General features: G+C 45.0%; 1 protein-coding gene across 2 annotated transcripts in view; it reads left to right on the plus strand.

Moving 5' to 3' along the window:
* Positions 1-22,603: 22,603 nt before the first annotated feature.
* The window catches only part of PLEKHM1 (pleckstrin homology and RUN domain containing M1), a 49,844-nt gene continuing 44,589 nt past the window's right edge, over positions 22,604-27,858 (plus strand). Inside the window, exons 1-2 of one of the 2 annotated variants that reach the window (XM_075276769.1) lie at positions 22,604-22,673; positions 22,904-22,980. In XM_075276769.1, the coding sequence (XP_075132870.1) occupies positions 22,933-22,980 (48 nt within the window). In that variant the 5' untranslated portion in view covers positions 22,604-22,673; positions 22,904-22,932. Of the gene's footprint in view, positions 22,674-22,889; positions 22,981-27,858 lie in introns of those variants that run through there. The other variant, XM_075276768.1, reaches the window with a different exon arrangement.

Here is a 27,858-nt window from a genome sequence, read left to right on the forward strand (position 1 = left end):
CTCTCATGCCTCCGTTCGGTCCCCGGACCGATCGGAGGCATTAACCCCTCCGGCGCCGTGGCCGGAGGCGCCATTTTCCAGGCGGCGCATGGGCGCCGCCATTTTGCCCGGGATCGCCGGCTCCTGGAGCATGCTCCAGGGCTGACGTCCCATTGCCATGACAGCCGGGAGCCTGTATTAGGCTCCCAGGCTTGTCTGCAAATCCTCTCTTTTGCAGGCTGGTCTATGCAGCCTGCAAAAGAAAGGATGATTTTTTGCAATGCATTGCAATGCATTAGCATTGTAATGCATTGCATTAGTGATCAGAGTTCAACACCCCTAGGGGGTCTAATAAATGCAAAAAAAAAATTAAAAAAAACAGTAAACAAAATATAAAAAGTATTAAAAGTTCAAATCACCCCCCTTTCCCTAGAACACATATAAAAGTAGTTAAAAACTGTGAAACATATAAATGTTAGCTATATCCGCGTCCGAAATCGCCCGCTCTGCAAATCTATAAAAATATTTTTCCTGTTCGGTAAACGCCGTAGCGGGAAAAATAGTCGAAAGTGCCAAACCGCCGTTTTTTCACTGTTTTGATTCTGATAAAAATTTGAATAAAAAGTGATCAAAGCAATAACATTTCCCGAAAATGGTAGAAATAAAAAGTACACCCGGCCCCGCAAAAAAAGATGCCCTATGCATCCCCGTACACTTACGTATAAAAAAATTATGGCCGTCGGAATATGGTGACTTTTAGAAAAAAAAATTTTTTAACACAGTTTTGGAATTTTTTTTAGGGGTCAAAATGTAAATAAAACCATATAAATGTGGTATCCCTGGAACCGTACCGAAACACAGAATATAGGGGACATGTCATTTTGGCTGCACAGTGAACGCCGTAAAACCAAAGCCCGTAAGAAAGTCACAGAAATGCATTTTTTCTTCAAATCCACCCCATTCTGAATTTTTTTCCTGCTTCCCAGTACATTATATAGAATAATTAATGGTGGCATCATGAAGAAAAATTTGTCCCGCAAAAATTAAGACCTCATATGGCTCTGGGAGTGGAGAAATAAAAAAGTTATGGGGTTTAGAAGGAGGGGAGTCAAAAACGAAAATCAAAAAATGCCATTGGCGGGAAGGGGTTAATTAAATGTAGGCCACCAAAAAGAGTAAAATTGCACTCAGATTTAAATCAATAGAGCCAAAAATCTATTGGTAACATTATTTTGCATTGTGGTTATCTTATATAAATATAGAGAGTGAATGACCACAACCAAAATCATTCCATGAATTGCTCCTAATATTGGAATTGTATAAATGTAAAACATATATACATATAAATGCTTAAATAGTATTCCTGAATTTTGCATAATTAAAGATTAGGGTTAAAAATAGAAAACAAATTGCAATACCTGTATTGCCGTACCAGATGCATACTCGCCACGGCCGAGGAGAGGCTTAGATAAATCATTGGTGGGCGTTGGTAGGATTTTGCGGTCCTTCTCCTGATGCGCATGTGTATTAGCATGCACGTGGAGTGAGACTGCGGCGTCCTATGTTTGCCAATGCGCCCGCGCCGGTTCAGAAGCCCTGCGCATAAGCTCTGTCTACTTAGCTCAGGAGGTGGCCACTATAGATACCAGACGGGGCGCGCGTGTTGGCAAACATAGGACGCCGTGGTCTCACTCCACGTGCATGCTAATATGCATGCTCATCAGGAGAAGGACAGCGAAATCCTACCAACGCCCACCAAAGATTTAAATAAGCCTCTCCGCGGCCGTGGCGACTATGCATCTGGCACAGCAATACAGGTATTGCAATTTGTTTTCTATTTTTAACCCTAATCTTTAATCCTGCATAATTCAGGTATACTTTTTAAACATTGCTACAATTCGAATATTAGGAGCAATTCATGGAATGATTTTGGTTGTGGTCATTCTCTCTCTACAGTCCTATGAAAAAGTTTGGGCACCCCTATTAATCTTAATCATTTTTAGTTCTAAATATTTTGGTGTTTGCAACAGCCATTTCAGTTTGATATATCTAATAACTGATGGACACAGTAATATTTCTGGATTGAAATGAGGTTTATTGTACTAACATAAAATGTGCAATATGCATTAAACCAAAATTTGACCAGTGCAAAAGTATGGGCACCTCAACAGAAAAGTGACATTAATATTTAGTAGATCCTCCTTTTGCAAAGATAACAGCCTCTAGTCGCTTCCTGTAGCTTTTAATCAGTTCCTGGATGAAGGTATTTTGGACCATTCCTCTTTACAAAACAATTCAAGTTCAGTTAAGTTTGATGGTCGCCGAGCATGGACAGCCCGCTTCAAATCATCCCACAGATGTTCAATGATATTCAGGTTATTTTTTGGCCCTTGGGGTGACTAGAGCCATGCAGCAGCAGTGTTTCATTTTTTGGCCCTTGGGGTGACAAGAGCCATGCAGCAGCAGTGTTTCATTTTTTGGCCCTTTTGGTGACTAGAGCCATGCAGCAGCAGAGTTTTATTTTTTGGCCCTTGGGGTGACTAGAGCCATGCAGCAGCAGTGTTTTATTTTTTGACCCTTGGGGTGAGCAGTGTTTTATTTTTGGCCCTTGGGGTGACTAGAGCCATGCAGCAGCAGTGTTTCATTTTTTTGGCCCTTTTGGTGACTAGAGCCATGCAGCAGCAGTGTTTTATTTTTTGGCCCTTGGGGTGACTAGAGCCATGCAGAAGCAGTGTTTAATTTTTTGGCCCTTGGGATGACTAGAGCCATGCAGCAGCAGTGTTTCATTTTTTAGCCCTTATGGTGACTAGAGCCATGCAGCAGCAGTGTTTCATTTTTTTGGCCCTTGGGGTGACCCCTAAAAAATTAGATTTCAGGCCCTTGGGGGTGAGCCCTAAAACATTAATTTTCAGGCCCTTGAGGTGAGCCCTAAAACATTAATTTTCAGGCCTTTGGGGTGAGTTCTAAATCATTAATATTCAGGCCTTTGGGTGAGCCCTAAAACATTAATTTTCAGGCCTCCACGTCAGGAACAGAATGGAAAACACCATTGCGGGGTATCAGGAGTTTGGTAGGAAAGCCCCAGCGGTACCGTATACCCCGTTCGCTGAGGATCTTGGTAATGGGAGCCAGTTCACGCCTGGGCTGCATATTGGCCGCGGATAAATCAGGGAACAGAGATATTGATGCAAACGGGGCAGGCAAAGTACCACATTTTCTGGCTTCCGCAAGGATCGAGTCCATAATCTGATAGACATGGACCCTCGTTAAAACATCTCTCGGGGCATCTACTGGAGCAGAGTTCGCTTTTGGAATACGATGGGTCCGATCCAGGGTGAGCTCCAGTTCAGTAAGTTGTGGTAGAATTTTCTTAAAGAGATGCTGAACATAGGCCACCAAGTCCTCCGACGCCACATCTACAGGGACGCCACGGATCTTAATATTATTGCATCTAGACCGATCCTCAGCGTCAGCAGCCTTAATTTTGAGCCATATGACCTCCGCTTCAAGGGTGTTATGAGCGTCAACCAGTTCATTATGAGCAGATGAAAATTCCATTTTATTTTCAAGATGGTCAGTCCGCTCTCCCAAAGCGTCGATGTCCTGTCGCAGTTTGCCCACCACAGAGGAGACAGTTTTGTTAATCCCCGCCTGTAGGAGAACGAGTATCCCTTTCAATGTATCACACGTTACAGGGTCTGAGGAAGCTGGGAAATCAGAGATGTCTGAGTGAGCAAAATCAGAGGGAATACCAGAGGCAGGTAGGACATCAGCGACCCATTTACACAATGGCTCCTTACCAGATGGAGAACCCTGAGGGGACACAACAAAACTTCTCTTACCACCATCGACCAGCAGGGGAGGACGTTTAGCTGAAAGAGAGCCCTCTTCAGGCAAAGAGTCCACCAATTCAGACCGTGGAGGCGACTTCGCTGGGGAGCGGGAACCTGACGGTGAGGAAGGCAGAGAGTGCGACATGTTGCTTGAGAAAAAGTCAGAAAGCTTCTTGGGGGTTTTGGAGGAGGATGGTTTCCTTCGAGGCATAATAGCAACAGCAGGAAAGGTCAGGGGCACAACTGAGGATGATAGGACAGGAGAGCAGATCAATGCGACAGGTACAAAATTTGCGGAGCAGCGCAGCAGCAAATTCCGGCAGGGTCGTGGGGGCAGGAAGCCCAACAATCAGCTGAGAGCCGCCAGAGGTGACACTGTTAGCGATTTAATCAAGCATGTTGAAAGAAGTGGCCTGCAGTGGAGACACACAGGCAATTACAGTTTCATGGGAGCCCAGTGTGAGGAGCCCCCCCCCTGGTGTTGGAGTAGGGGCTCCTCACTCACAAAGGGCTCAACCAAAAAGGCAGGGTGCAAGCCAGGTAATATGCAAAGTCCAGCCTGGGAGAAAGGTGAGGAGCCCCCCCTGATGGTGGTGTAGGAGCTCAGCACTCACTTAAATTCCCCAATCAGTATAATAATAATAATAATAAATTTTATTTCTATAGCGCCAACATATTCTGCAGCGCTGTACAATTTGTAGGGTTCAAATACAGACAGAACGATACATTACAAAGAAAATCATTTCACACAATGGGACTGAGGGCCCTGCTCGCAAGAGCTTACAATCTATGAGGTAGAGGGGATGACACGAGGTAGCAGGGGCGGTATTGCTTATACAGAGGTCAGACACTTTTGTAATAGAGGTGACTGTTATTGCATAAACATAAGACTTTATGAGCCGTCGACAGTCGTGTCCTTTAACATGTGGATGGAGCTTGGACCTATGCAGTTAGCATGAGATGACATCATATCATGTGGGGAAATGTGGGAGCGGAGACAGAGGAGGGTTAAGGGTTTATGTTAGACATTGTGATAGGCCTGTCTGAACAGATGTGTCTTTAGTTTGCGTTTGAAACTGTAGAAATTGGGAGTTAATCTGATTGTCCGGGGTAGAGCATTCCAGAGAAGTGGTGCAACTCGGGAGAAGTCTTGTATACGAGCGTGGGAGGTTCTGATAATAGAGGATGTAAGTGTTAGGTCATTGAGTGAGCGGAGAGCACGGGTTGGGCGATAGACAGAGATGAGGGAGGAAATATAGGGAGGTGCGGCATTATGGAGAGCCTTGTGGATGAGAGTGATAACTTTATATTTTATTCTATAATGAATAGGCAGCCAGTGTAGTGACCGGCACAGACCAGAGGCATCGCTATAGCGTCTAGACTGATAGATGAGCCTGGCCGCTGCATTCAGAATAGATTGTAGAGGGGAGAGTTTAGTGAGGGGAAGACCGATTAGTAAGGAGTTACAGTAGTCAAGGCGAGAATGAATCAGAGAGACAATAAGTGTCTTTAGTGTATCTCTGGTAAGGAAAGGGCGTATTCTGGAGATGTTTTTGAGGTGGAGGTGACATGAACGTGCGAGTGATTCAATATGAGGGGTGAAGGAAAGGTCTGCATCAAACGTGACCCCGAGGCAGCGGGCCTGCTGCCTAGGAGTTATAGTAAGGCCTGAGACTGCAATGGATATATCAGGGACAGATCTATTAGATGGTGGAAACAGTAGTAGTTCAGTCTTGGAGAGATTTAGTTTCAGATAGAGCGAGGACATGATATTTGAGACAGCAGAGAGACAGTCACTGGTGTTCTGTATGAGTGCAGGGGTGATGTCACGGGAAGATGTGTATAATTGGGTGTCATCAGCATAAAGATGGTACCTGAAGCCAAATCTGGCGATGGTTTGTCCAATGGGGGCTGTGTAGAGAGAATAGAGCAGGGGGCCTAGGACTGAGCCCTGAGGAACCCCAACAGCAAGGGAAAGCGGGGAGGAAATAGAGCCCGCAAATGATACACTGAAAGTGCGGTCTGAGAGATAAGAGGAGAACCAGGAGAGCGCAGTGTCCTTGAGGCCGACTGAGCGGAGCATAGTGAGGAGGAGTTGATGGTCAACAGTGTCAAAAGCTGCAGAGAGGTCCAGAAGAATAAGGAGAGAGAAGTCACCATTGGATTTAGCCATTAGGAGATCATTGGAGACTTTTGTGAGAGCCGTTTCAGTAGAGTGCAGAGCGCGGAAACCAGATTGTAAGGGGTCAAGCAGAGAGTTAGCAGAGAGATAGCGGATTAAACGAGAATAGACCAGGCGTTCCAAGAGTTTAGAGATGAAGGGGAGGTTAGAGACGGGTCGATAGTTAGCAGCACAGGATGGGTCCAGGGAGGGTTTTTTCAATAGCGGAGTTATAACAGCATGCTTGAAGGAGGATGGAAAAATTCCAGGAGAGAGCGAGAGGTTACATATTTTAGTAAGGTAAGTTCAGTATCAGTAAACAGTCACTTACATGTACCTCCAGGACCAGAGAAAGTAGTGACAGGCAGTGGCAGAAGATCTCAGTATGTCCTTAACATAGGTGTACAGGCAGCAGGAGATCCACAGCAGGTGTTAGCAGTCAGTGCAGCTGCTAAATCAGCCCAGGGAAGAAACAGCACCGCAGGGTCTGCCTAAGATCGCTGCCGCCTCACATCCGGCGGTAGGCCGCAGGCTTCTCATTGGCTTCCACTGATGCAGGAGGACCGGAGGAGCACATCAAATTCGGCGCCCAAAAGCTGGATGGACTCCGCTCACCACCAGGGAGATTCCGGAGGAGGCAAGACGGGACCCGACCGCTACACAGCGCAGGGATGGAGAAGGCCCGGGCACCAAGATGGCGGCGCGCCTCAGAATGGTGAGTAGGCCTCAGGCAGAAGGGAGTCCACCGGGACTCGCAAGGAGGGAAAATGGTCCAGCAAAACAGTCCCCAGGGGTCCAGGGGAGACCACGAAGCGCCACTGACCCAAGGCAGGGAAACTAAGCAGGGATGCCAAGGAGATTCAGCTGGGATCACCAGGAACTCCAGTGAACACGTCCGCACTCCTAGCCGGCTAGCCCAGGTGGCGCTATGTTATGACATCATTGCGCGCCTGTGCTGAGAAGCAGATGTTTGTCTGCCTTCTCATTGTCTTGTAAACCGCAGGCCTCATGTGGCTTGCAGTTTCCAAGACTGGCAAGTTGCAGGAAGCATTTGAAGTAGATCAGTGTCTGCAGACACTGATCTAGTTAAAAGTGAGATATATTAATGGCAGCACCTGGGTGGGCCCAGGGCAGCCACCATTGGCATAACTACAATCTTGTGGGCCCAGGTGTAAACATTTATCTGGGGCCCCCTACCCCCTTTTCCTCAAGTGAACTCTTGATAATGGTGGCTATGGGCGCTGAAGCGATATCTCAGGATACTTGAAAGGAATACAGCTTTAGTACCCACAACTGCAGTTATCAAGAATGCGGTGAGTGAGCAGCACAGTACCTGGCATGTAAACAAAACTGATACAGTATTATGTGCTCCACAGTGGTCCACAAACAGTATTACATAGTCTATAGTGGCCCACAAACAGTATTATGTGCTCTGTAGTGGGCCCTAAACAGTATTACATGCGCCACAGTGGGCCCCCACACAGTTTTATGTACTCCACTGTGGCACCCACACAGTATTATGTGATCAACAGTGACCCACACACAGTATTATATGCTCACAGTGGCCCCACATAGTATTATATGCTCATAGTGCCCACTTCCCCAGAGCCTGAACCCCCCATTCCCCCCTCTTGCACACACACAGCCTACACCCCCCATATACCTCTCTTTCCCACACACAGCCTGAACCCCCATGTTACTCTCTTGCACACCCATTCCCTCCTCTTTCTCACACAGCCTGCACCCCAATTCCCCCCTCACACAGCCTTCACCCCCATTCTCTTGCTCACACACAGCTTTCACCTTCATGTCTCCCTCTTACTCACACGCAGCCTGCACCCCCATGTCTCCCTCTCGTTCTTACGCAGCCTGCACCCCCATGTCTCCCTCTTGCTCTCACGCAGCCTACACCCCCATGTCTCCCTCTTGCTCACACATGTTAAATTCTCTCCTCCTTACCTTCCCAGCAGATTCATCTTCCTGGGTAAAACCACACTGTCCTGTACAATCCAGAGTAGCTCCGCACACACAACATCATCAAATGTCCTCTGTGCCTCCCACCCCACCCCTGGCAGCACCCCACACAATCAGCACCCGGCAACAGAGTCGGCTCCCTCAGGAGCTCGGGGCTCCGGTACTTGATAAGGTTTGCCAGGTGCTGACGTTGGCCCTGATGGCAGGCCTTTTCTACCACACTAATCCGCTGCCCCCCCTCGCCCAGAATTCCTTTAGGCCTCCTTACTAATTGGAACTCCTCTAATTCTCCAGACCAATATTTTCCTTGGACACACCTCCTCCACATCCCTATCTTTCCAACTCTTCTATAGATACTTCTCCCACTCTATCCCTCTTCTGTTTTAAGATATCAACTGGCTTGAGAAAATCCGATTCCAACAACCCTCAGGAGAAATCAATCTATATCTATCTATCTATCTATTTAATCTCACCTCTACTCCCCTCCAAACCATACTTTATTGGTAAATGTGAAAAGGAGCTGAAACTTGCATTCTCTTCCTCTGATGTCAAACATATCCTGTTATGTTCCCATGGTTTCTTTAGGTGTGTCAGGATCCAGGAAAACTCATTCAAATTGCTCAACAAATAGGATAGAACCCCGGTTTTTCCCGACAAACTTGACTCTATCTTTGATCGTTATCGGAGTTGTGGCCTGTCCAAAGGTATTCCTCTTGCACATATGGGTCACATGCCCTAACTTTAGTCCCTTCTGGAAATTGGTTGAGAGAGAGATTAAGTTCATTTGTCATGTAGATTTCAAGCTACAACTTGAAAACATTTTGCTTTGGGCACCTTGTCCCGACTACTCCCCCAGACAAGCAAGCCTTGTCACCTGGTTAATTCATGTAACCAAACTCCCCCTTTCATCCTGCAATGGAAGGAAAAGGTCAACCAACTCTATAGATATTAAGAGCTATGCAATTAGGGATTCCATGTGCGTTCTAGTTTCCTCTCCACCTGGGAACCTTGGTACATGCACAGTCACAGAGCTATCTAACAAAACTAATTTAGTCAGATGATGTGGTAATTGGTTTCACTGCATTGCCATGTATCTTTACCATGCCATTTTATCTCCTCCTTTTTGTTCTTTTATTGAAAAAGTCATTGAAGAAGATTGAAAAAAATAAATAAAACAGACATATGTCCATCAAATTCTATGCATTTCCCTAATTGATGTTAATTTTCTCTAAAATTTAATCTAAAGTTTATCATATCTCTCCTTAAATGACTCTTCTCAGGACTAAAATTTAATTCCTTAAGGCTAAGGCCTCATATTGCAGATAAGCTGCAGATTTTGCTGCAGTTTTTTTGAGCCAAATCCAGTTGTTACAAAAGCAAAGAGAAGTATCATAGAAGCACACACACTTCTTTCTGCTCAATCCATACCTGACACGAAGTGAGATAATCCATGCTGCTTATCAATTTTGTGCCCCCCTAACCCCCCCCCCCCCCCAATTAAATCTTTTCCAACTTGAGGTCATCGCTGCCATGAACTGTTGCCCAGAACTGAACTGCTTTTTCAGATGGATTTCCACCAAGCTTCCATGGCCCATAGGGATACCATTGACAGGATAAATTGTGGAAGCTTCTTAAGAACAATTTTAGAGCTCTAGGCTCCAAGCTAAAGGGAAGGACCTCCAAGGTTGTATTCTCTGGAATACTTCCCGTGCCAGGCGCTACAGAGGAAATGCAGTGAGAGGCTACAGTTAAATGCATGGCTCTATTGAGGTGCAGGAAAGACAGGCTTGGGTTCCTAGAGCACTTGGCTGACTTTTCATTATGGTCAGGGGGGGACAGGCTGTAGTGCTGGGGGGATTAGAACAGAGTAGAGATGAGCGAACACTGTTCGATCGAATACATATTCGATCGAATATCAGGCCGTTCAAGGTATTCAATTACAATCGAATACCATGAGGCAAACGCAGTAAAAATTCGTATCCCCTCCCACCTTCACTGGCGTGTTTTTTGCACCAATAACTGCGCAGGGGAGGTGGGACAGGAACTATGACAATGGAGGCATCGAAAAAAAATCGGAAAAAGGAATTGGAAGCCGAAATCAGGTGACCTCCACTTTAGATGAATGGTGAATTTAACATTCAATTAATTTGCAAATGTGAACTATGTGATTGTGAGACAGCGATAGATCTACAGGCAGGGTTAGCTAGGGATTACCTTTATTTAGGGGGGAATGTTACTCACCCAGCTCTTTGGGGCTCTATCTGGTCGGGACCGCTGTCAGCTTGCGATATGCGCAAGCTGACTTTTTCCCATTGACCAGCATTGATTGGCCAGTGTACAGCATTCGGCCAATCAACGCTGGTTCTGCCGGAGGAGGCGGAGTCTATGATCTGTCCCCAGCAGTTTCTGTTGTGGTGCGATCTCAGATGGTCCAGCTTGTAGAAAATCCAATTATAGGAGATGATCTGCTGGATCTGTTAATTTATAATGCAGAATTTTTTAGAAATGTCACTGCTAGTGAAAACTTTGATAATAGTTACCATAATCAAATCAGATTCCATTTAATTGTGAAAAACAATGGTTGGGAAGATAAAATCCATCAATTTTAAGCCCCAAAAAGAAAAGGAGAAACGTCAAGCGGCACATAGCATAACACTATTTAAAATAATGGAATATTTCTGTAAGAAAGCGTGATTGGCCTCCTACCTTTCAGGGTTGTGAGGAGTAACAACAACCAATCAGCTAATAACAGAAACCCACTTAAGGTGGCAGCGATCTTGTCCTTCATCCCAAAGAGCATTTCAAATGATAAAGGCACATCAGGGTCAGGAACCCATGGGAATTGCAGGACAAAACGTGCACTTATGTAGACAATATGTCACACTTCGTGTGGTTGAGAACAAATTCAAGCTTTATTCAGAAAAGGAACACTATGTGTTTCGGAATCTACTGTCCCTTTCTCAAGTGCATGAAATGATTCTAATATATACTGTAAATACAAAAACACACTTAAAAAATCCTAGCTAAAATCCATAGAATTCACAGGTATCTCAAAACGTAAAAAACAGTTCACAATTAGTAGAAATGAGAATTGCCCACCCATAATTATACAAACTCAACTGAAGCTTTTCAAAGACCAATAATGGAGCAAAATTATGAAAATATAAAATGCATAACATTTGATACGAAATGTTAACATCCATATATTACCATACATATAATCGATATGCACAGGACCGAGTGCCACAGAAGGCTAAATTCATCAAACAGCTATGAGCAAACCCCTAATTAAAATTATGATAGTTACTGAAAAGATGACTATATACAGTGGTGAACCTAGCCTCTCTGCTGCCTAAGGCGGACGATCAAAAGACAACCCTCTCCCAGACCCGGGGGTGCTGGTTAGCGTCTTTTGATCGTCTGCCTCAGGCAGGAGAGAGGTAAGGGTGTGTGCTAGTGGTAACATTACAATGAATACAGTGCAGTAATATTTTGTTACTTACAGGAGACGTCTTCCCACATTTCCCATCTCTTCTCTTTGGACCACCATGACCACTTCTTCCAGCTGTGACTTAACTCTGTAAAGTTTGCAACACAGACATCTTTGACTTCTTCACTTACTCGACCCATATATATATATATATATATATATATATATATATATATATATATATATATACACACATACACACATACCTGTACATTTATTGTGATTGAATCTAAAGCTGTGATAACAGTGGTAGCTAAAACTCTTTCTTGTTTAGTGGTGAACCTCAATCTGCTGGGGATAAAATATTCTTCAGTTTGCGCTCTCTGCACTCTGCCATGAAGGGTGTGACACACTGCATAACGGACTACATAAATTTTTGTGTGGACAACACAAAGGTGGTGAGGTGCTTCTCTAATAACAAACCATGGATTAACATTGATATCAGGACCACACCTTTAATGAGGCAAGGTGAGGCCTGTAGCTTAGACATCCCACTTGATGAAGGTCTTAGAGAGACTGGTTCGGACACATCTCCGCCCTCTAGTAAGCTCAGCTATAGACCCTCTCCAGTTTCCTCATAGTTCGGGTATTCGGGTGGATGATGCCATTATCCACCTATTTCACAGAGCTCTTTCTCACCTGGAGAAACCAGGGAACACTGTGAGGATACTCCTTACTATAACTGCTAGGCAGCATGCCCGCTTTTTCAAAGTTTTATTTGACTCAGACCTTTCCTTCACCCCTCCTTCCCATATCCAATCACTCACATGCTCACGTCATCTCCACCTCAAAAACATCTCCGGAATATACACTTTCTTTTCCAGAGATACATTTAACACACTTATGGTCGCTCTGTTCACTCTCGCCTTGACTACTGTAACTGTAACTTCTAATCGGACTTCCCCTTACTAAACTCTCCTCTCTACAATGTATTCTGAACGGCAAGGTTCATCTATCAGTATAGACACTACAGTGATTCCCCCAGTCTTTGTCAGTCACTACATTGGCTGCCTATTCATTACAGAATACAATATAAACTTCACTCTCATCCACAAGACTCTCCATAATGCTGCACCTCCCTACATTTCCTCCCTCATCTCCAACACCCAACCCCTGCTCGCCGTTCACTCAATGACCTAAGACTAACATCCTCTATTAAAAGAACCTCGCATGCCTGTGTACAAAACTTTTCCCGAGTTGCACCACTTTTAAAGCTCTATCCTAGAAAATCAGATTAAATTCCAATTTTTACAGCTTCAAGCGCAAACTAAAGACACATCTTTTCAGACAGGCCTATCATAGTTCCTAATGTAAACCCTTCCGTACCGTAATTAGAATCCCTAAAACAAACCATCCTCTGTTCACGCCCCCACATTACCCCATACGATATGCCATTTGAGAGTAAATTTATATGTCCAGGCACCACCTGCACATTAACCCCTTAACGACCGGCTCATAGTAAAATTACGTCGACACTGACAGGTCCTTCCTGACTGCCCTATAGTAAAATTACATTGGGCAGTCAGGGAAGGCTTTTCCCTGTCAGTGCCGATGTAATTGAGCGGGTGTTAGCTGTATCTGACAGCTATCACCTGCTCTTTAACCCCCCATCAGAGCTGAGCTCCGATGGGGTTTTTTTTAACCCCTTGGATGCCGCGATCAAACATGATTGCTGCATCCAACGGGTTGCGCGATCGTTCTTCCCCCACCGACTCCCCCCGTGGCGAGATCGGGGGGTGCCAGTATGTGTACTATGCAGCCTGAGGTCTGGCCAGTGACCCCAGGCTGCTACAGACCCCCAGATACCTGGAGATCCTGCCAGGACCTTCGGAAGTCAGGCTATGCGTCTGCATAGCCTTACTTCCTATATACACTGCCAGACACATGTATGATGTCATTGCTGAATCAAGTGTCCTAAAGGGACACATGAAAAAGTGAAAAACAGATTGAAAAAAAGTGAAAAATAAAGTGTTTGAAAAAAATTTATCAAGTGATAAAGCCCCCAAATTCCTTTTTCCTAAAGAAAATGAATTATATAAAATAAACCCTAAACATTAATAAAAACAATGCATATTTTGTATCGTCGCATCCATAACAATCTGTACAATAAAACTGAAACAATTTTTAATGTACACAGTGAAAAAAAATGTACGTCGGGAAAAAAAACTGAAAAAATCCACCAGAAGTACTGATTTTTCGCCATCTCACCTTACAAAATATGCTATAAAAAGTGATCAAAAAGTCATATGTACCCCACAACAGTACCAATAAAAAGCACAGGTTGTCCCGCAAAAATAACACTTAACCAACACTGTCACCCGAAAAATAAAAATGTTACACCTCTCAGAAGATGGCGATGCAAAAAACATTGATTTATGTGTTTTTGTTCTGCAGAATTAGTATCGCATAAAAAAAATTATATAAATGAGGTATCACTGTAATTGTACTGACCCGCAGAATAAAGGTAACATGTTACTTATGCTGTACGGTAAAAAAATTAATAGGTAAAACACCATGCCAGAAAAGATTTTTTTTTTCTTAATCCAGCAAAAAAAGAGTTAATAAAATAAAATGTATTCAACAAGTTGTAGGCACCCAAAAATGGTGTCATTACAAAATGCATCTTATCCGGCAAACAACAAGCCCTTATATGGCCACATCACCAGAAAAATAAATAAAATATAGCATCTAGCAATATGAAAACAAAAAAAAAATATATGGGGACACCATATATTTAGAGCTTATGAGGGAAAAGACACCAGAAGTGACCCCCAGAGTGACTCCCCCAATCCAGTGGCGTAACTACCGTGGTAGCAGCAGTAGCAGCTGCCACAGGGCCCGGGCCATTAGGGGGCCCGGTATCAGCCGCTACCGCTGCGGTTTTTTTTCAATAGGCTGTTACGGGCCCTATTCACTTGCCGATCCTGGCTGGGCCGGGATCGGCAAGTGACACCGCGGGCCCCACAAAGGCTATCATTATACTTGGGGGTCTTTGCAGACCCCCGAGTATAATGATCGGTGGACCGGAGAGGTAAGGGAACATAAAAACACTGTTACTTACCTCTCCGCGATCCTGCCAGGCCTCCGTCCTAGTTTTCTGACGTCTCTGACGTCACATGAACCCGGCATGCTTCCCGGGTCATGTGACGTCCGACATCATTAAAGAAGGACGCGAGCGCGGGCAACAGCCTAGGAGCCGGGAGACAGGTAAGCAACTGTGTTTTATTTTAATGTTCTTATTCCCCCGGGTCTCAGATTATTATACTCTGGGGTCTGAAAAGACCCCAGAGTATAATAATTGTTTATGGGTGTCCACTATGGGACATAATACTGTGTGCAGGGGCCGCTATTGGGGTTAATACTGTGTGCAGCGGCCACTATTGGGGTTAATACTGTGTGCAGGGGACACTATTGGGGTTAATATTGTGTGCAGGGGACACTATTGGGGTTAATACTGTGTGCAGGGGACACTATTGGGGTTAATACTGTGTGCAGGGGACACTATTGGGGTTAATACTGTGTGCAGGGGCCAATATTGAGTTAATACTGTGTGCAGGGGACACTATTGGGGTTAATACTGTGTGCAGGGGACACTATTGGGTTAATACTGTGTGCAGGAGACACTATTGGGGTTAATACTGTGTGCAGGGGACACTATTGGGATTAATATTGTGTGCAGGGGACGCTATTGGGGTTAATACTGTGTGCAGGAGACGCTATTGGGGTTAATACTGTGTGCAGGGGACACTATTTTGATTAATACTGTGTGCAGGGGACGCTATTGGGGTTAATACTGTGTGCAGGGGACGCTATTGGGGTTAATACTGTGTGCAGGGGCCACTATTGGGATTAATACTGTGTGCAGGGGACACTATTGAGTTAATACTGTGTGCAGGGGCCTCTATTGGGATTAATACTGTGTGCAGGGGACGCTATTGGGGTTAATACTGTGTGCAGGGGCCACTATTGGGATTAATACTGTGTTCAGGGGACACTATTGGGATTAATACTGTGTGCAGGGGACACTATTGGGGATAATACTGTGTGCAGGGGCCACTATGGGGGATAATACTGTGTGCAGGGGCCAGTAAGGGACATAATACTGTGTGCAGGGGCCACTAAGGGACATAATACTGTGTACAGGGGCCACTATGGGGGATAATAGAGTGCGGAGGAGGGGGTCGTTCGAGGTCTTCGGCGTCAGTTGGGATGGGGGGGGGCCATGTCAAAAGTTCGCCATGGGGCCCCGCCATCTCTAGTTACGCCACTGCCCCAATCATAGAAACTACTGGGATATGGAAGGGAATTTGGTGTTTGCAATATACTCTACACAGTTTACATATTCCCTCTTCACCACCTGCTGTGCATTCACGTCTGGGATACTAATACTCACTAGACCCCCTGATAAATTTTGTGAGGGGTACAGTTTTGTTTGTTATTTTTTACAGTTTTGAAAATGGGGTCACTCCTTTGGGGAATCCACTTTTCTGGTAGCTTACAGGCTCTACAAACATGACATGGCGTTCCGATACCAAACATCTCTATCTGTACTCTAAAAGCCACATAGCGCTCCTTCCCTTCTGCACCCTGCTGTGTTCCCAAACTGCAGTTCATGCCACATGTATGTGGGACGTAGAAGCTCACGCAAAAAGACGTGCATTATGCGAACATGCCACTGAACTCAACGGCTAACTACATTTTACATGTATATTTTTACACTTGTAAAATGTACAGAATACACGGAGCGTAGACAGAATACACGGAGCGTAAACTCTGTGTGAAGGGGCCCTGACACTGGTGTACCCAGGACAACATACGTAATGTTATACGCGGGTATAAACTGATATTAGAGCACAGCCAGACACAGAAGGGAAGAAGGGTTATTTGGTTTTTGGAGCACAGACGGTTTGGTTTTTGGATGCCATGACACTTTTGCAGAGCTGAAACGCCAGTAAAGTAGAATCCCCTGATATGTGACCTTATTTTGGAAACTACACCCCTGAAGGATTTATCTAGTGGCACAGTGTGCATTTTTAATCCCCAAGTGTTGCTATAACTTATTATCCATAAATGAATGAAGCTGATTGTGAGAGGTGAAAATGACAATTTTTCCAGGAATACCTCATTTCAGTGCGCAATATGTTGTGCCCGACTTGTATCAGATGAACGCTCTAAAAGCTTTTGTGCCCGGGATACCCGCTTAAAAAGTTTTTGGAGTGTGTATCTCTGCTGACATAAGTTGGGCACAACATATCGGGCACTGAAATGGCGATTCCCTGGAAAAAATTTTAACTTATTATTAGCTGTGATTTCATTTCTGGAAGCTAAATAAATGCAACACTCAAGGGTTAAAGATGCTTGCTACGCCACTTTGATAAATCCCATCAGTGGGGTGGTGTCCAAAATGGGGTGACATGTCTGCAGATTCCACTTTATTGGCAATTCAGGGGCTTTGCAAAAGTGGCATAACGACCTGAAACCAAACCGTGCTCCAAAAAACAAAATAGCGCTCTTTCCCTTCTGTGCCTGGCTGTGCCCAAATAGCCATTTCTACCCACATATGGCATTAAGTATGTTATTTGGGGTACACCAGTGTCATACATGTGGGCATACACTGCCATTTGGGTACACAGCAGGGTGCAGATGTGCAGGAGCGATACTGTCAACTCCAGGGCTCTGCAAAAACAACATGGCGCCCAGAAGGTCCCTTTAAATCTGTACTCCAAAAACTAAAAAGTGAGTGCTCCTTCCTTTCTGAGCCCACTCGGGATGGCCCACTTAATAGTTTTAGGAGTTCAGGTCTCTAACAACACAAAGTGGGTGCAATGTATTGGGCACCGAAATGGCATATTTCTTTAAAAATTTCAATTTTCATTTTGTAGATTAATTTTTGGGAAGCATTTTTAGGCTCAAAATGATAATACCCCATTGATACATTCCTTGATGGGTGTAGTTTTTAAAATTGGGTCACTTTTGAGGGGATTCCATTGTATTGATACATTAGAGCAGGGGTGGGCAATTAATTTTCCCATGGGGCCGCATAAGAAATTGAAACTATGCTAGAGGGCCGTGCCACTGCCAATTTAGCTCCACCCACTTCTATATTGACTCCGCCCATTCTCAATCATCTTTCCATGTGCCCCCACAAAGTATAATCCTCCTACAGTCACCCGTACACTATATGCCCTCACATTATAATGTTCCCTTCCAACTGCCCCACATTATTAAGTCCCTCTCTTGGTGCCCCAGTATAAACTGGTGGAAACTAGAGGGGACATGAAGCTGGGACAGCTGGAGGGGGACATTAAACAGTGGGGGTAGTTGGAGGGGGGCAATAAATTGACAGCTGGAGCGGGATATGAAACTGGGGGCAACTAGAGGGGGACATTAAAATCGTGAAGCAGACATTAAACTGTAGGGGTAGCTGGAGGGTGACATTAAACTGGGGGCATTAACCTGTCTGCCCCCAGTTGCAACTGGGGGCAGACAGGTCCCCCTACAGCTTCCTCCAGGATTTAATGTCCCCCCCCAGTCTAAGTGCCCTCTTCATCTACCCCCAGTTTCATGTCCCCCCCCTCCATTTCTCCCTCAGTTTCATATCCCCCTTTATTTTCCCCATTTCATGTCCCCCCCCCCCCTCCCCCGTCTGCCATCTCTGCCCTAGTATAACATTCCCCTTCCATCTCTGCCCCTAGGTTACGGAGACACACACATACATACAGACAGACACATATAGACACACACACACACACACTCCACCCTGCATCTCACCTTACATCTCAGTACTTTATGACACACTCCACATGTCTCCATCTTCTGCCGGCACTAAGACACGTCCCCTAGACAGGCCTCCCTAGTCAAAGTTGTGCGGGCCGGACTGAATCAGTCAGAGGGCCGGATATGGCCCGGGGGCCGGACTTTGCCCAGGTCTGCATTAGAGGCTCTGCAAATGTCACGTGGCACCTGAAAACTATTCCAGCAAAATCTGCCCTCCAAAACCCAAATAGTGCTCCAATCTGAGCCCCACCATATACCCATACAGCAGATTATAATCACATATGGGGTATTGCCATGTTCATGATCAATTGTTTAACAAACTGTGGGGGGGCTTTTTCTCCTTTAACCCCTTGTTAAAACACATACCTACACATCTCAAGGTTAGAAAAATCTGTGAAACAGCTATAGGGTCAAAATGCTCACTATACCCCTCAATGAATACCTTTAAGGGGTCTAGTTCATAAAATGGTGTCATTTATGGGGGTTTTCATTTGTTTTGGTAACTCAAATCTTGTTTGAATGTGCAATGAGCCTGGGGTATGTATAAAAAGGAACTATTCATAATAAATGAGGAGTTATAAGGAAGATATATATTGTTAATAAAGCTAGGGGAACTATTCCCCCTCATTATTTAATAGCTCTCCTAGGGTTATTGACAATAAGTCCTTCTTATAAATACCCCCTCCTCCCCTTATAAATTGCCCTGAAAGTATTAAAACTAATCCCTGTTAGTAAATATCTGCCCCAGTGGCGTAACTAGGGGCCCCATAGCGAACTTTTGACATGCCCCCCCCCCCCCCTTCCCGGCCTCCACCGAAGACCTCGACCGACCCCTCCTCCGCACTCTATTATGTCCCTTAGTGGCCCCTGCATATAGTATTATGTCCCTTAGTGGCCCCTGCACACAGTATTAAGTCCCTCAGTGGTCCCTGCACACACTATTATGTCCCTCAGTGGCCCCAGTACACAGTATTATGTCCCTTAGCGCCCCCTACAGACAGTATTATGTCCATTAGTGGCCCCAGTACACAGTATTATGTCCCTTAGTGGCCCGAGTACACAGTATTATGTCCCTTAGTGGCTCCAGTACGCAGTATTATGTCCCTTAGTGGCCCCTGCACACAGTATCATGTCCCTTAGTGGCCCCTGCACACAGTATTATGTCCCTTAGTGGCCCCTGCACACAGTATTATGTCCCTTAGTGGCCCCTGCACACAGTATTATGTCCCTTAGTGACCCCTGCACACAGTATTATGTCCCTTAGTGGCCCCAGTACACAGTATTATGTCCCTTAGTGGCCCCTGCACACAGTATTATGTCCCTTAGTGGCCCCTGCACACAGTATTATGTCCCTTAGTGGCCCCTGCACACAGTATTATGTCCCTTAGTGGCCCCAGTACACAGTATTATGTCCCTTAGTGGCCCCTGCACACACTATTATGTCCCTCAGTGGCCCCTGCACACACTATTATGTCCCTCAGTGGCCCCTGCACACACTATTATGTCCCTCAGTGGCCCCTGCACACAATATTATGTCCCTCAGTGGCCCCAGTACACAGTATTATGTCCCTCAGCCGCCCCAGTACACAGTATTATGTCCCTTAGCGGCCCCTGCACATAGTATTATGTCCCTTAGTGGCCCCTGCACACACTATTATGTCCCTTAGTGGCCCCTGCACACACTATTATGTCCCTTAGTGGCCCCTGCACACACTATTATGTCCCTCAGTGGCCCCTGCACACACTATTATGTCCCTCAGTGGCCCCAGTACACAGTATTATGTCCCTCAGCCGCCCCAGTACACAGTATTATGTCCCTTAGCGGCCCCTGCACATAGTATTATGTCCCTTAGTGGCCCCAGTACACAGTATTATGTCCCTTAGTGGCCCCAGTACACAGTATTATGTCCCTTAGCGGCCCCTGCACATAGTATTATGTCCCTTAGTGGCCCCTGCAGACAGTATTATGTCCCTTAGTGGCCCCAGTACACAGTATTATGTCCCTTAGTGGCCCCAGTACACAGTATTATGTCCCTTAGTGGCCCCAGTACACAGTATTATGTCCCTTAGTGGCCCCAGTACACAGTATTATGTCCCTTAGTGGCCCCAGTACACAGTATTATGTCCCTTAGTGGCCCCTGCACACAGTATTATGTCCCTTAGTGGCCCTAGTACACAGTAATATGTCCCTTAGTGGCCCCTGCAGACAGTATTATGTCCCTTAGTGGCCCCAGTACACAGTATTATGTCCCTTAGAGGCCCCTGCACACAGTATTATGTCCCTTAGAGGCCCCTGCACACAGTATTATGTCCCTTAGAGGCCCCTGCACACAGTATTATGTCCCTTAGTGGCCCCTGCACACAGTATTATGTCCCTTAGTGGCCCCTGCACACAGTATTATGTTCCTTAGTGGCCCCAGTACACAGTATTATGTCCCTTAGTGGCCCCTGCACATAGTATTATGTCCCACTATGGACACCCATAAACAATTGTTATACTCTGGGGTCTTTACAGACCACAGAGTATAATAATCGGAGACCCGGGGGAATAAAAACATTAAAAAAAACACTGTTGCTTACCTGTCCCCCGGCTCCTATGCTGTCGGCTGCCGCTCTCATCCTTCTTTAAAGGGGTTGGCCACTTTCAGACCAATATTGACAAACAAATGTACAATAAAAAGATATACGATTTTCCAATATATTTTCTGTATCAATTCCTCACGGTTTTCTAGATTTCGGCTTGCTGTCATTCATTCTGTTACTTCTAGAGCAGGGGTAGGGAACGTATGGCTCTCCAGCTGTTGCAAAACTACAACTCCCAGCATGCATACTTGCTCTGCTGTTCTTGGAACTCCCATGGAAGTTGTAGTTTCACAGCAGCTGGAGAGCCGAAGGTTCCCTACCCGTTCTAGAGGATAAAAGTCTGACCATGGTCATGTGATTTACAGTCCATGGTCATGTGATGAGCACACAGGTGCACAGCTGATTACCAGGCAGATGTCTGATTATTGTGCTATGATTATAATGAGCGGCACCTGTGTACTCATCACATGACCATGGACTGTACATCACATGACCATGGTCAGAGTTTTATCCTCTAGAAGTAACAGCAAGCCGAAATCTAGACAACTGTGAGGAATTGATACAGAAAGTATATTGGAAAATTGTATATCCTTCTATTGTACATTTGTTTGTCAATATTGGTCTGAAAGTGGCCAACCCCTTTAATGACGTCGGACGTCACATGACCCAGGACGCAGGCCGGGATCATGTGACATCAGACAACTATCGTAGGCCTGAGGCCTGCACGGATCGTCGAGAGGCAAGTAACAGAGTTTGTTACGTTCCCTTACCTCTCCCGGGCCTCCGATCATGATACTCGGGGGTCTGAAAAGACCCCCGAGTATAATGATAGTCTTTGTGGGGCCTGCGGTGTCACTTACCGATCCCAGCCCAGCCAGGATCGGCAAGTAAATAGGGCCCGTTACCGGCTGAAGTAACTTCAGCTGGTAACGGCCTATTAAAAAAACAAAAACGCAGCAGTAGCGGCTGTCACCGGGCCCCCTAATGTCCCAGGCCCTGTTGCAGCTGCCTCTGTGGTAGTTACGCCCCTGATCTGCCCCCTTATCAATAATAAACCCCTTTAATTTGTCAAAAAAAAATAACCTTTTACTCACCTTCCCAGGCTCCCTGCTGTGTCCTGAGGCTGTCTTTTCTTGCTGGTTTCCTCCGGCGAAGGACCTGTGATGATATAACGTTTTCTATGTAGTGATCTATTATGGAGCAGGAACTAAAGCACCCAGCTTTATAATACAGTAGATAGAAGTAGATCTCCATGTGCACAGTACTGGCAGGCATAGCACGCTGATACACAGAACTAGGGCTCCCCTGATCCGGAACAACAGACCAAAGGTCTGGTGCTGCAGATGCCGGAGCCCCCTGACCCCGGTACTAGGTGACATTAAATTGGGGCAGCTGGAGAGATACTTTATACTGTGTGGTCAATTCGAGGAGAATATTATAATGTGGTGGCATATGATAATAGAGTGACGGTAGGAACATTAAACTGTGTGGGGAGCACAGAGAAATTAATGGAAATGGGCGGAGTCAATTTAGAAGTGGGTGGGGCTAAATTTGCAGCGTCATGGTATTATTTACTATACTCTGTCCCCTGCACACTATTCTGTTACTACTTTATATAATAGTTTTTTTTACTATGTATACTCTCTTCTATTATTACTCTATAACGGTCTATCCTATTTATTCATTTCTTTCACAAGTTCTAAACTCGTTCTTTTATTTGTATTTTCATAATTCTTATTATAGTCCAATGGCCTTGTCCGAGGTGAACGCCCCACCCTAAAATGTTCGTCACCTTACAGTGGTTCACGTGACCGGATATACGGTTGTTTTTTTTCTGGGTATTTTGCAGCGCTTCCGTGGCTCTGAGGAGCGTCAGGTACGCGTTATTTATGGGGATCCTCACTATCTATCTATGAAATGGATCGTGTTAATCGATCAGTTATCACTTAACGAACTAGGACCGGGTGTTTGAGGAGCTTGGCAGAGTGATTGAACTGTTACGTAGTGTCGATAAGTGTCTGGGTCGTTGCAATGTGCAGCAATGTTTCGGCTTGCGCATATCTGTCTATTTTTTTCTACGTTGAGTGTTCGATTCGTTTGTTGCAGGACTGGATTGTGTTTTAGCAGTGTTGAACATGTACTCATCGCAGGCCCTACGTTTTGATCACAGAGATGTCAAGCAGGTATGAGGGTCGTCTGTTTTGGGGTTATTCTTTGTCTGTTTTCAAATTACTTGATTTATTACACACATGCTGCACCATTCATATCAGGGACGGTGTATGTGGGGTTAATGCAGGCATTACAGCAAATACTAGCATCTCTTATTAGCAATTCACATGTTATGGCATTGTTGTATGGTGAATGGTAATCCAAAGTAATTCAGATTTGTTCATTAACCTCTTCTCAGCTTTTTTCCACTTCCCAAACCCCATAACCGTGTTATTTGTCTTTTCACAGAGACATATGAGGGATTAAAGGGAATCTATCATTGGCTATAGCGATTTTTAAATGTGCATATATTTGCATAGCCTTTAGAAAGGCTATTCCAGGCATACTTTTTATTCACTGATCAGCACCACCGTTTTTTCAAATGGATCATATGTAAAGGGGGCAGTGAGAACCGGGAAAGGCTGATGACATAAGTGGTGCTCAGAGACCATCCAGAAGGCTTCCGTCATTCTGTACATGGTAATTAGAATATCACGAAAAGTGAGCCAATTGAATTAAACGGCAGTGCCGATTATTGCATAAAAGGTATGCCTGGAATAGCCTTTCTAAAGATGTGCCACAGGAAAATTGCCACGAGCATGCGCAGTCGGCTCTGCCCAAGGAGCGGCGGCAGAGCCGACAGCGCATGCCTAGCAGTTTGAAGCAGGAAGAGGCTGTGCCAAGCGAAGATAGAAGTGGCGCTGGACAGGGGCATAGAGGCAGCGGAGGCGGCTGCCACAGGGCCTGGGCCATTAGGGGGCCCGGTGACAGCCGCTGCGGTGCAGGGGCCACTAAGGGACATAATACCGTGTGCAGGGGCCACTAATGGACATAATACTGTGTGCAGGGGCCACTAATGGACATAATACTGTGTGCAGGGGCCACTAATGGACATAATACTGTGTGCAGGGCTTACTAAGGGACATAATAGAGTGCGGAGGAGGGGGTTGGTCGAGGTCGTCGGTTGGGAGGGGAGGGCATGTCAAAAGTTCGCCACGGGGCCCCGCCATTCCTAGTTACGCCACTGGCACTGGAGATTTCTCTCGCAGCATTAGGGACTCCCCCAGTGCTGTTTTTTTTTTTTTTTTTTTTAATTAAATGTAGATTGTGAGCCCCATATAGGGTTGGAAGAATGTAGAATGGGGGGGAAATCCACGCAAACATGGGGAGAATGTACAAACTCCTTATAGATGTTGCTCCTGGCAGGATTCGAACCCAGGACTCCTGTGCTGCAAGGCTGCAGTGCTAACCACTGAGCCACCGTGTTGCCACGCGCCCACTGCAGTTTGAGCGCTGGGGACCACCTCCAGTGCTGTGAGAGAACTCATTTTACATACAGAGGAAAACTCTGATTTCTACTGAGCAGCGGCGAGGAATAGCCTTTCTTAAAGGGGGTCTATCATTGGATTTTTGCTATTTTAGATAAACATATGCCTGAATAGCCTTTAAAAAGGCCATTCAGGTCCTGCTAATGGTTTGTTAAAAGACCCCCTCCCCCCCGGTTTTAATGAATGACCGTTTAACCCCTTCCCGACATGCGCCGTAATAGTACGGCGCATGTCGGGTCTGTAACTATGGCGACCGCCCGGGAGCCGGGCGGCCGCCAAAGCCGCCGGGTGTCTACTGCTTTAAGCAGTAGACAACCGGCTCTAATGCCTCCAATCGGTCCCCGGACCGATTGAAGGCATTAACCCCTCCGGCGCCGCGGTCAAAGGCGCCGGAGGCGCCATTTTCCCGGTGGCGCATGGGCACCGCCATTTTGGCCGGGATCGCCAGCTCCTGGAGCATGCTCCAGGGCTGACGTCGCGTTGCCATGACAGCCGGGAGCCTTGTACAGGCTCCCAGGCTTGTCTGCAAATCCTTTCTTTTGCAGGCTGGTCTATGCAGCCTGCAAAAGAAAGGATGCTTTTTTGCAATGCATTAGCATAAAGCATAATGCATTGCATTAGTGATCAGACCCCCTGGGGTTCAACACCCCTAGGGGGTCTAATAAATGCAAAAAAAAAAATAAAACAAAATGTTGATCACTTTTTATTCAAATTTTTATCAGAATCAAAACAGTGAAAAAACTGCGGTTTTGCACTTTTGACCATTTTTCCCGCTACAGCGTTTACCGAACAGGAAAAATATTTGTATAGCTTTGTAGAGCGGGCGATTTCGGACGCGGGGATACCTAATATGTATGTGTTTCACAGTTTTTAACTACTTTTATATGTGTTCTAGGGAAAAGGGGGTGACCCCTAGGCGGTCTAATAAATGCAAAAAAAAAAATTTTTTTTAAAAAGTTAAAAAAAAAAAAATAAATAAAAAGGATTAAAAATTAATCCTTTTTATTTATTTTTTTTTAACTTTAAAAAAAATTTTTTTTTTTTTTGCATTTATTAGACCGCCTAGGGGTATTGACATGGGTGGGCAGTGTCGCGGATTGTCAGAGCTGTGGGGGTCGGCAAACATGGTTGCTCTGGAGCGTTAAAGAGAGCCTCCTGGAGTATCGTTAAGGTGAGGGGCAAAGTGGTAAAGTATATGTATATGAGATTGTGTGGGGTTAGGGGCGAGGCTGTAGAGGGTAATATGAATTTTGTGGCTTGCTATGGTCCAAAGTGTGTGAGATTGCAGAGATGGGGGTCCTGGCACAAACGTATGTGCGCTATTGTGACGAAAAGTAGCCTATTGTTTAATCGGGTGTATTAACTATGTTTGTGGAAAATTTCAGCCGAATCGGTCGAGCGGTTTTTCCGTGATTGAGGAACAAACATCTGAATATGCAAACATCCAAACACACAAACTCACAAACTTTCACATTTAAAATATTAATAATAATGGGATTAAAAGTTCAAATCACCCCCCTTTCCCTAGAACACATATAAAAGTAGTTAAAAATCTGTAAAACATATACATGTTAGGTATCCCCGCGTCCGAAATCGCCCGCTCTACAAATCTATAAAAATATTTTTCCTGTTCGGTAAACGCTGTAGCGGAAAAAATAGTCGAAAGTGCCAAACCGCCGTTTTTTCACTGTTTTGATTCTGATAAAAATTTGAATAAAAAGTGATCAAAGCAATAACATTTCCCGAAAATGGTAGAACTAAAAAGTACACCCGGCCCCGCAAAAAAAGACGCCCTATGCATCCCCGTACACTTACGTATAAAAAAAGTTATGGCTGTCGGAATATGGCGACTTTTAGAAAAAAAAATTTTCAACACAGTTTTGGAATTTTTTTTAGGGGTCAAAATGTAAATAAAACCATATAAATTTGGTATCCTTGGAACCGTACCGAAACACAGAATATAGGGGACATGTCATTTTGGCTGCACAGTGAACGCCGTAAAACCAAAGCCCGTAAGAAAGTCGCAGAAATGCATTTTTCTTCAAATCCACCCCATTCTGAATTTTTTTCCTGCTTCCCAGTACATTATATAGAATAATTAATGGTAGCATCATGAAGAAAAATTTGTCCCGCAAAAATTAAGACCTCATATGGCTCTGGGAGCGGAGAAATAAAAAAGTTATGGGGTTTAGAAGGAGGGGAGTCAAAAACGAAAATCAAAAAATGCCATCGGCGGGAAGGGGTTAAATGTAAATGAGTCCTACTGTGCACCTCTCCACATTATACTCTATTCACGTCCTCCTCTCTTGGTTATTCTCTGTAAGTCCTCCTTCTGCTTTCGTTTTACCGCCTCTAACTGTCTTTATTCCTGGTGGTTTCGATCCAAATCTCGCGCATGTGCAGTACGGTCGCACAGTTCTCCACACAAAAATAAAGACAGTTGGAGGCGGTGAATCGAAAGCAGAAGGAGGACTTACAGAGAAGAACCACGAAAGGAGGGCATGAACAGAGTATGACGTAGAGGGGTGCATGGAACGCCCACGGTGCACAGTAGGAAGTATTTACATATGCGTTTAAACAGTAATTCATTAAAATCGTTTAACAAAAACGATTAGCAGGACCTGAATAATCTTTTTAAATGCTATTTAGGCATATGTTTATCTAAAATAGCAAAAATCCAATGATGGAGCCCCTTTAAGGCTATTTCTATATGTTAGGGAGAAAAAAATTGCATTTTATTGATTGAATCCCTTTAACCCCTTCCCGCCGATGGCACTTTTTGACTTCCTCACCAAGCTCGATTTTTCAAAACTGACCTGTCACTTTATGTGGCAATAACTTTGGAACGCTTTAACTTACCAAAGAGATTTTGAGATTGTTTTCTCATAACACATTGTACTTCATGTTAGTGGTAAATTTTGGTTGACCGCCGGCATCTCAGGGGTTAACACCTGCGATCGGATCCGGTTCCGACCGCGGGTGTTACAGGGCATTGTCAGGCATTGTTACGGCTGACACCCGCAGGACATGGTGCGCACACAGTTTCTGTTTTCGCACCATGCAGCCACCGTAGTACTACGGCGGTTTGCGGGAAGTCCTTCCTGGCAGCGCCAAACTATTACGGCGGATGTCAGGAAGGGGTTAAACCTTGGTATGACGTTCACCATATGGAAAAAATATTTTTGTAAATTTTTATAGACCGGTTGTTTCAGATACAGGGATATCTAATGTGTGTTTCACAGTATTTAAGTACTTTTCTATGAGTTCTTGGGAAAGGGGTGGGATTTAAAAAAAATAAATGTTAATAATGATATTATTATTATATACACATTTTTTTAAAATTCTAGTTATTAGGTCTCCTATAGCAATTGTAAAATAACGGTAAGGGCATTAGCGCCGGATCTCTGCTGTATAATTCTCAGCTCCCAAGTAGTCACCATACCTGACATTGATCGTACTATTACTGCCTGTAAAGGAAGTTTTCCAGGCTAAATATTATTTTCCATGACATCCACCATGACGGCT

Source organism: Leptodactylus fuscus, chromosome 6, assembly GCF_031893055.1.
Source record: "Leptodactylus fuscus isolate aLepFus1 chromosome 6, aLepFus1.hap2, whole genome shotgun sequence".
Lineage (NCBI taxonomy): Eukaryota > Metazoa > Chordata > Amphibia > Anura > Leptodactylidae > Leptodactylus > Leptodactylus fuscus.